Source organism: Cucurbita pepo, chromosome 15 (assembly GCF_057944985.1).
Source record: "Cucurbita pepo subsp. pepo isolate OVF chromosome 15, ASM5794498v1, whole genome shotgun sequence".
NCBI classification, from domain to species: domain Eukaryota; kingdom Viridiplantae; phylum Streptophyta; class Magnoliopsida; order Cucurbitales; family Cucurbitaceae; genus Cucurbita; species Cucurbita pepo.
Genome location: NC_141812.1, coordinates 12,010,735 through 12,020,284, shown reverse-complemented (window position 1 = coordinate 12,020,284; position 9,550 = coordinate 12,010,735). Strand labels below are relative to the sequence as shown.

General features: G+C 36.5%; 2 protein-coding genes across 6 annotated transcripts; one reads left to right on the top strand and one right to left on the bottom strand.

Annotated features, from left to right (window-relative positions):
- The first annotated feature begins 571 nt into the window (after positions 1-571).
- On the top strand, positions 572-4,961 carry LOC111811553 (putative receptor-like protein kinase At2g42960). Of its 4 annotated transcripts, none has more exons than XM_087117770.1 (8): positions 572-713; positions 1,807-2,570; positions 2,655-2,759; positions 2,847-2,969; positions 3,176-3,346; positions 3,435-3,564; positions 3,868-4,077; positions 4,408-4,961. In XM_087117770.1, exons 2-8 carry the CDS (start codon positions 1,894-1,896, stop codon positions 4,528-4,530), a joined length of 1,539 nt encoding a protein of 512 aa, XP_086973896.1. In that variant the 5' UTR covers positions 572-713; positions 1,807-1,893; the 3' UTR covers positions 4,531-4,961. The 4 variants fall into 4 exon arrangements, with proteins under 4 accessions (XP_086973896.1, XP_086973895.1, XP_086973894.1 ...); XM_087117769.1 differs by having other exon boundaries at positions 575-1,265; positions 1,844-2,570; XM_087117768.1 differs by having other exon boundaries at positions 575-1,265.
- A 2,505-nt stretch (positions 4,962-7,466) lies between these two features.
- Positions 7,467-8,903, bottom strand: LOC111811959 (uncharacterized). Of its 2 annotated transcripts, XM_023699039.2 has the most exons (3): positions 8,405-8,903; positions 8,138-8,281; positions 7,467-8,037 (listed from the first exon to the last, which is right to left on the bottom strand). In XM_023699039.2, exons 1-3 carry the CDS (start codon positions 8,785-8,787, stop codon positions 7,689-7,691), a joined length of 876 nt encoding a protein of 291 aa, XP_023554807.1. In that variant the 5' UTR covers positions 8,788-8,903; the 3' UTR covers positions 7,467-7,688. The 2 variants fall into 2 exon arrangements, with proteins under 2 accessions (XP_023554807.1, XP_023554809.1); XM_023699041.2 differs by lacking the exon at positions 8,138-8,281.
- Positions 8,904-9,550: the final 647 nt, after the last annotated feature.

Sequence of the window (9,550 nt, the reverse complement as noted above, 5' to 3'; positions counted from 1 at the left end):
AATTAAAAAAAATGTATTTTGATTTTAATCAGCATAATATTACAATTTCCGAATTTGGTTTCAACTGAAAACTCTTTTATTATCTTCTAAATGTTTCATTTAATTCCCATTAATTTTCCTATTATAAAAATTATAAAAGCTCGACAATATTAAAATATTTGATTGTATTCCGTCAGTGGCTAAAAATTGTAGGTATAAAATTAAGTAATTGAGCGCTCCCAGTCTTTATCATACGCATTTTCATCACTAATTTAATTCATCTCCCCAAAACACACGTGTAAAACAAAAATCTCCCCCAAATCAAATTCAATTAAATTTCTCAACATTATCTTTAATATATTTAAATCAAATTATCAATTAACTCAATTTCAAAGCCTCCTGAAATTTTTCTTATACTTTAAAAATATTAAATTAAGAATTACCAAAAGAAAAAAATATATATATTTTTATTACATTCATAGGCTCATCTCAAGATTCGGATAATTTTTTTTTTTTTTTTTTCTTACGATTCTCTTTTCATTGGTATCCGCTACGGGCAGGCAATCGGCTAATCCTAGAGCCTACCATTATTCTCCGTCGATCCTCTCTGCCAATTCGTCATTTTGTGTTGCCACGTTATATGATTCACTCCTCGCTGCCCTTCATTCCCGATTTACCGTCTTACATTTTCCCCGCCGATCTGGTTTACTGGCCGTCACATCCAGATACTTGGGGTTGACTCTCTTTCTTTCTCCATCTCTCTCTTAATTACTCAACTCTTTGCTGTTTATTCAATGCTTTTTTTTCTTACCCAGCTGTTATCTGCAGTGCCATAATCCTGTTCACTTTGTTCTTGCCGTTTTCCCCATCTCCGGCGACCTCCATTGCAACCCCAGTTTCTCTTTTAACCTTTTCCAAGCTCCTTCTCGCTTCTGCATACTCAAACCCACCATTCTCACCTACCCTTTTCCCCCCGACTTCTCATTCCCCCATTGTTGTTTGTAATTTGTAGATTCTCTTCTCTACTTCTCTCTCTCTCCCACATAAATTAGCTTTCGTTCTGCTATTTATCTTGCATTTTCCTCTACCATTCCTACAATTGTTGCTGACCCTTTGAGGCTGCTACCCCCGAGAGAATCTGGAATTGGAGGGTCTGGTTTTTTTCAGGTCGATATTGGACTATCTATGCTTATTGGGTCCCAGTTGGTTAAAATAGAAGCCCTTTCTCTGCTTCTTTGGGATCTTAAAGAGGAAGATCAAGGGGGTTAGGCTAGATCTGTTGAAAGGTGGATGAATGCTTTCTACTTTGAACCACTTTCCTTTGTTTTCTTTAATTTGTTCACATTTCTTTTTTATGTCTTTTACTTGAATCATAAGTGATGCCTTCTACAAATTCATACCTTTTGTTTGATAGATTTAGAACTTTTGATTTCGCTGTTGGTGGTTCATTACTCTGGGTTTTCTTCTACAATGGGATATTGAATTTATTTTGCTTTCTTCGTCATCATGACTTGTACATACGAGTATCAGTCGGGGTTTGTTGTGGAAAGAATAGAATCCAGTTGAATGCTCAATGCTGATGTAAAGTATCTTCCTTAACCGTATTAGTTTCCCTTTTTGTGTTCTATCTCTGGATTTATGCAATATTTTAAGAACTTGTGAAGGAGATTGCAATTTTGGAGGATATTTCTTATTATGAACTTTGTGTTTTAAATGGCTGTCTAATTGTGAAGAAACTTTAGTGACTTGTGTTATTGATACTAAGCTCTCTCAGGAATCTCTTACCTATAATTTGAGACTGCATGATGTTTTGCATCTAATTCTCAGGTCTAAATGTCTTGATTTATCTGCGGCTGGAACTTAGGGGTCCGAGCCAGTTCGAAGTTTTGGCATCTTGAGGATCAACCATCAGCTATGTCATCTGGAACTACTTTGAATACAGAATTGTCAAAGAAAACGTCCTTCCTTGGTTTGTCCCTATGGGTTTTGATCTGCTTATGTGTTGGTGCATTTATTGTTTTGATTCTTGGTATCTTATCTGTATGGGTGATGTTTCAAAGAAAAACAAGGAGATCCCCAGAAAACTTCTCTACTTCTCAAATACCAAACGTCTCGAAGGATATTAAGGTGGATAGAATCGCGACTCAATCTGCCCACGGAAATCATCTTGAGAACCTTTATCATTCTATTCATGATAAATCAAATGAGAAGAACTCAGAGAAGATGATTGGTCATTTGAGCATGAGCAAGTCGAGTGATCCTGATAACATAAGCCAATGCAGCTCCAATTACTATCATGAAAGGGTTTTTAGCTCACATTCAGGAGAAGAAGGAAGCTCTGGGACTGTTAGAAAGCAGTCTTCCATGTCGTATGGAGGATATGGAGGACTTGTGACTGCCTCTCCTCTCGTTGGCTTACCCGAAATTTCACATCTTGGTTGGGGTCATTGGTTTACCCTCAGGGACCTAGAATTTGCGACACATCGTTTCTCTCCAGACAATGTTCTTGGTGAAGGGGGTTATGGGGTTGTCTATAAAGGCAGACTGATAAATGGAACTGAGGTTGCAGTAAAGAAACTTCTCAATAATCTGTAAGGAATTTAGGAGTTTGAAACTTATATAAAACTATTAGCAATGGTCATTGTTCTCTTAAAGTTCAATTTCCTTCTTCATAGGGGACAAGCAGAGAAAGAATTTAGAGTTGAGGTGGAGGCCATTGGTCATGTAAGACACAAGAACCTCGTACGACTCCTTGGCTATTGCATTGAAGGAGTTCATAGGTACTATTTACACTGTCAGTATGTCTTTAGTTGACTATTTTGAATCGATTCTCAAAGAAAATGGCTTTTCTCTTTTTACTTGCACAGGATGCTGGTCTATGAATATGTGAACAATGGCAACTTAGAACAATGGTTACATGGCGCTATGCGGCAACATGGCACCCTTACATGGGATGCCCGGATGAAGGTGCTTCTTGGCACTGCTAAGGCGTAAGTAACATCAGTTTACACATTTTTATGAACTCGGCACTCTGATTACGTACGGTTTCTGATGACCTGACATTATTTGCTTCAGTTCTCTTTAATCTCAGTTCGTTCGTCCACTGGTTTTAATTTTTGGGTAGAACATTACTTCTAAATGACTGCAAAACTTTCAAACTTGAGAATGTTACCAAACTTCTTTTCCCTGAATACAGGCTAGCATATTTACATGAGGCAATTGAACCGAAGGTTGTCCACAGAGACATAAAATCTAGCAACATCTTAATTGATGATGAATTTAATGCAAAGGTTTCAGATTTTGGATTGGCCAAACTTTTGGATGCAGGAGAAAGTCACATCACGACTCGAGTGATGGGCACATTTGGGTATATGCTTATTTTTCATTCTATTCTATAACCTATTGCGATAAAGAATCTTCACATAGAAGCTAATCGTGTTTTTCGTTTGTCCTAGGTATGTGGCACCGGAATATGCCAACACTGGCTTGTTGAATGAGAAGAGTGACATTTATAGCTTTGGCGTTCTCCTTCTGGAAGCAATTACGGGAAGGGACCCTGTTGATTATGGCCGTCCTGCTAATGAGGTACTTCTGACTGTTAATACTATTGGTGGTTAGTTTCGTTCATGTATGTATGCTGGCACATAATGTAACGGCCCAGGCTCACCGCCAGCAGATATTGTCTTCTTTGGGCTTTCTTTTTTGGGCTTCCCCCAAGGCTTTAAAACACGTCTGCTAGGGAAAGGTTTTCACACCCTTATAAAGGGTGTTTCGTTCTCCGCCCCAACCAACGTGGGATTGTGGGATCTCACACATAATTTCCGTATCTCAATTGACATTATTAGCTTATGTACTTCCCTGCCAGTAATAGTGTACTTTATTCTTCAGGTTAACCTTGTTGAGTGGTTAAAAGTGATGGTAGGCACAAGGAGAGCTGAGGAAGTTATAGATCCAAGTCTTGAAACTAAACCTTCTACACGCGCATTGAAACGTGCCCTTCTGATTGCGCTTAGGTGTGTGGATCCTGAGGCAGATAAGAGACCAAAAATGACTCAAGTTGTTAGAATGCTTGAAGCTGATGACTACCCATCACGCGAGGTACGTGTCGATGAAATATGCGAACCAAGATAATAAATCATACTGCTGTTTCCTGCCTCCTAAACGACCTTCTCTCTTGCAATCCTACTGTTCTGTTAAAAAATTCTCTGGTCAACCAATTTCTTATTCATATTAGTTCACTCACAATTGTAGTAAAGGGCTAATGGGCATTGCTCTACAATAGCCAAGGATCTTATTTCCACCATGCAGCAGTGTTACTGTTCTGAATTTTCTTTCTCATTGAGATAGACTTTAGGCCAACATATTTCATACTGAAGCTATTAATGATGTCAATCATCAGAAATTGAGAATATGGAGATTGTTTTGTAGGATCGGAGGAGCCAAAAGAGCAGCACGGCGAACTCGGAAATAGAGTCGACGAAAGAGACCTCGAGTCCAGCTGAGGTTGGAAGTAAAGCAGTGGATTCAGAGAGCAGAGAGGGGAACGCATGAGTGGTTTGAAACTAGCTCTTCTCTTATTATCATTGCTGGTAGCATGGTTTGAAAGCAGTTGGATGGGTGATGGTCCATTTGTTTCATAGTACATATCACTACTGCACCCTTTCTAGATCACATAAAGTTATATATATAGAGAGAGAGGGAGAGAGAGAAAAATGTTTGTTGTGGCCACTTGCTCTATCATTCCCTCTTTCACATGATTGTAATTTCTGCTCCCTCCCCCTTTTTTTCTGAGAGAACAGAACTCTCTTTTTCTTTTCTTTTCTTTTCTTTTTTGGCTTTAATTGTTGGTTCACTTACCATTGTTATTATAAATTATTAATTTTTTTTGGAAGAAAAAAAAAAAAAAGAATTTATTTTGAATAACTCTCCATGTTAAATGAAGGCATCACAGCCCAACCAGAAGCTTTTTGGGTTCTTCTTTATTTAATGGGCATTGCTTTTATTTTCATCTTTTTCAAGCACACTTCTTCTTCCCCTTTCATTGGGTATCCATCCTCTGTTTTAATATCATTTCCATCTCCTTAATTTCCGTGAAATACTATGATGATGTCTTGTCCCCAAACCCCATCTTATTATTACTCTTTCATCTTTCATTATTATTGGATAATCTTCATTTTTCTCTACCCACTTTTGTTGTGTCCATGTTAGGTGTTTTTATTTTCCTTTTTAGTTCAAACTTTGAAAGGTTTTGTAAGGACACTGCTAAGTAATATATATAGTTCTCTATATTTCATTCGCATTAGGTAAACTAAGTCAAAGCGTTTTTATTCAAATTTTATATGGAACAATTCCAACTCGGTTAATGATGCCTATAGAGATGTTCACGAGGCAAGGATGACATCTCTGCCTCTGTCTTCTCCTCCATTTAAATCCATGTTTCGGTAAGATTTCCTATGGAAAATTTGGAGGATTGGGTTTTTCACAGAAAATTGTTCCCTATTATTATTTATAACAATAATCTAAAATTTCCTGACTTAGAGTGATAGGACAGTGAACAGCTTGAGATCGGTTCGGGTTTGCTCGAAAACTTAAAGCATCAAGCTCTTGTCTCACTCCCTTTCAAGATGGATCTCTGCTAGATAAATAAATATCTCTAGATATCTCTCTACCAGTCTGATATTGAGTTGAATAGTTCATATAGTTTCATGTTTCTTTCTTTTTAATTCCAAACCTAACTATTAAATTACTGATAATTTTATCACATTTAATTCAATAAATGCTTCCATAGTTTGTTAGCCTAACTTTTAATTTGACTCCTTTAAGCAAAAGGAATATGTTGATCATAATTAATATTGCAAAATGAAAAGAAAAAAAAAATGCTACCTAATAGTTGACAATTGAAAAAAAAAATGCCAAATGTGATAGCCATCGTTTATCTTCTAGAGAAGCAAGTCGAGAGCCGAGCCCATGGTAGCGCCGTCTCCAACTAACATTCTCATGCTAGTACCAATGAAAATGAATCGAGATTGAATTAATAGCCATATTCGAGGGTACGACCCATTTGAATAGGATCAATTCTATAGGTTATATAACTATATCCTTGAGTTCTTATTCAAGGGTCGCCTATTTAGCCTCGAGGACAACGAACCTCTATCGCTTATTAAGTGGTACAACTCACATTCAAATTCGACAAACTTGGAACTCCATGTCTTTGTAACGTTCCTTGGAAGACACAGCATCCAATAATTAATGTAAGGTTGACCTTGAAACTTGTCATTAAACAGGCTGCAAAAAGTCAACTCTCCATTCATTCCTCTACTGCTTGAAACCTTCCTTCTTAATTTTAGCTTGTTTTATAATGAAAATGATGGGTTTTTTTGGGATTACAAAGTTGAAAATAGGCCATAGATTTTAGAGATGTTTAAGAACATAAATGAATATTATGTATACAATATAAGATGAAACATGCATGCATATCTATACTAATGTTATCATAATTAATGTATTAATTAGTTGGAGATTATTATATGGAAGAATTTTGACATGATTTATAAAGTTAATTAAACAAATCTTTGTAATCCAAGTTGGAGATTGCGAATTTGACCAGCAACCAACCCACTTGATCTTGATGCTTCATCTGTGCGTCTATTGGAATAGAATCGTGTTTGTTCATATCTATGCTTAGATTTAATCAAAATTAACTGAAATTTTGAATGAATTCAAGAACATATTGGTTGGTAACTACTCGGGTTCGACTAAAATTTCATTTTGAACCCGTTCGACTAAAACATCAATTACTATCTTAAAACAAATAATTAAGGTAAGATTGTCCACAATAATCAAAATAACGATGCCTTCACCAAGACAACTTCGATCTGAATCATTTAAACGACATATCAGTCTCTGTCAATCAAGGCAGAGATTATTGAGAAACGAGATGTAGTCTTCATTTGAAAATCATCAAGAAGGACAAATTATCAGCCATGTTGACTGCTACCTCATTCATTAACTCCTGATATTGCAATTATTATGGTTTGTTTTGCTTTAGGTTTTTGTTCTGATCCTGCTTTGTCTTCTAAATTATTGTCTAATTCTCTCACTTCCTCCATCCTACAACATCGATCTCACATCGGTTGGAGAGGAGAACGAAACATTCTTTACAAGGGTGTAGAAACCTCTTCCTGGCGGAAGCGTCTTAAAAATCTTGAGGGTGTTGGATGAAAGTCCCAAGCTAATTTAAGGAATGATCATGAGTTTATAATCAAGAAATACTATCTCCATTGGCATGAGACCTTTTGGGGAAGCCCAAAGCAAAGTCACGAGAACTTATGCTCAAAGTGGACAATATCATACCATTGTGGAGAGTCATGTTACTCTAACATAAGGAAAGCCCGAAAGTGAAATATCAAAGAAAACAATATTTAGTAGCAGTGGGCTTGAGCTGTTACAAGTTCATCTGCATGCATGGGTGAACCTAATCACGATGATGAACCAAAATCAAATATAAATAAAAACACCCTCCAAAAATGTTGGAGAGAAAATTGGTCTTTTACATACGTAGACAATGCAAAAACATGCATGATAAACAACGTAGGACAGGTTCTGACGCCTCCATTATATGTTAGCTACATGGGTTTATCCTAATACAATAGCCAGGAAATATATATAATATATACACAATATAGATATTATTCTGATAAGGAAAGATCCTATTTTTGAGTGAACAAATCTTGCAACAAACCATAATGATCAGGCATTTGAAGGCTTAGATTCTGGTACATCCCCGATGCCGGGTCGGCTCGAGAGTTGGTCGGTAACAAATGCGAAAAGAGTTCATGAGGAAGCGTAGGACCAGAGGAGGGTGCGGTGAGCGACGTCGACGCCGCCGATGCATAAAACGGAGACGACATGATTCCAGCAGAATGGCCTCGGAGTGTAGCTGGGCAATGGTGGTTGTGTTGACCTTCATATGTAGTAATCACCACAGATGGATCTTGATATGATCTTTCCACTCGCTTCTTCACTAAACACTTTTGACTCGTGCATCTGTAGTAGCTTCTGCAGGTTTGTCACACATTTATCACATTATTACATTAAATAAATCTATAATGTAATTAACTTACAAGGTAATTAAAAGGTGAAAATAATTATGATTAACCTTGGGTAAGGACTGTTTTTTACTGCCTTTTGTCCATATTTTCTCCATCTATATCCATCTTCAAGGTGATCTATCTCACTCTTTGTCAAGAAAGCAAACCGTGGCTCCCTCTGCCTCTTCTCTTTCTTTTTTGATATGTTGTTCCTTATAAAAATAATTATATTAATTATTATTATTAATATATTTTTTTTTTTGAGTCAAATCCTCCTCCAATTAAACCATAAAAAAAATTCAAAATAAAAATTCAAAAATTAAAAATTCACATACTGTTTCTTGGACTTTTCTTCATCTTTTGGGTCCTCTTTGATGCTCTTGATTGAATCTTCTTCAACGACGGCCTCATTAGACGAAGACGACACAGAAGAATTCTGGGTGGTTGAAGATTGGTTCAAATTCTTGCCTCCACAAGAAGCCTTGTTTTTCGACACGTCGTCCACCGGAGAAATGACTTCAGATGAAGAGCACGACACGTCGAACGCTCTCGACAGGCTGTTGTAGTCCAACGAGGTGTCCAAGAAGTTAGTGAAGCTCATCAAAGCAGGATCCAACGGTGGGTGCTGCTGATGGAAGATCGAACGGTTCATATCCAGCTGGTTGTAATGGAATGGATCATACGGCTGGTATAGATTCTTCCCTTCTTCATTTGACATTTGGAAATAATATGATCAAATAAATTAGGGTTTCCCAGATCGATGAGTCTCTGAAGAAGAAGAAGAAAAAAAAAAACCCCAAGCTTTTGCCTCATAAACTCTCCACTCTCCTTTTGTTTTTTTTTTTTCTTTGTTAATTCATTGCACATGAATTGACAGGCCTTTTAAAAAATTAATGTTTAATTATTTAAATAATTAAATATTTTAGATCTAGAAAATATCGGCTCTTTTATTTTTTAACTGGGTCAATTTATCAGCAGTTAAAATACACAGCAATTCCATTAATTTAATCTCAACTATCTACAAAGTAATTGCAGTAAAAAAAAAAAAAAAAAAAAAAAAAAAACTTAATTTACGAGTCGCAGTCATTAGTAGTCAACAATTCCAGCTTATAATGTATTGATAACCCTACCCATTCCTTCTGACACGACGCCACGTGTGACAAACCGGCACCGGCGTTTGACCGTTGTTCCGGCACGTGGGAAGACGTATGTGATGGTGGTGGTGGTGATCAAACCCTGACGTCATTTCAGAAGTCATCAAAACCCTAATTCCCATTATTCTCGCCCCGTGATTTAAACCTTTTTTTTTTTTTTTTTTTTTTTTAATATATATTTATTTAGTAATATGTGTATATAAAGTTGTTATGTACATATGTGTGACAAAATAAATTATTGTTAGGGCTAAAAAAAAAATATTCGAACCCCGAGATTTACGATTTTTAATATTTTAAGTTAAACCAAACATGAAAAGAAGGAAGGAA

What these genes read in the sequence shown, in the direction of transcription:
- LOC111811553 (XM_087117770.1), top strand. Translation starts at nt 1,894, where the DNA reads ATGTCATCTGGAACTACTTTGAATACAGAATTGTCAAAGAAAACGTCC. An exon ending in TGCATTGAAGGAGTTCATAG is followed by an intron (nt 2,760 to 2,846) that starts GTACTATTTACA and finishes TTACTTGCACAG; the next exon opens with GATGCTGGTCTATGAATATG. An exon ending in ATGGCCGTCCTGCTAATGAG is followed by an intron (nt 3,565 to 3,867) that starts GTACTTCTGACT and finishes TTTATTCTTCAG; the next exon opens with GTTAACCTTGTTGAGTGGTT.
- LOC111811959 (XM_023699039.2), bottom strand. Translation starts at nt 8,787, where the DNA reads ATGTCAAATGAAGAAGGGAAGAATCTATACCAGCCGTATGATCCATTC. An exon ending in GAAGAAAAGTCCAAGAAACA is followed by an intron (nt 8,282 to 8,404) that starts GTATGTGAATTT and finishes TATTTTTATAAG; the next exon opens with GAACAACATATCAAAAAAGA. An exon ending in AAAAACAGTCCTTACCCAAG is followed by an intron (nt 8,038 to 8,137) that starts GTTAATCATAAT and finishes ACAAACCTGCAG; the next exon opens with AAGCTACTACAGATGCACGA.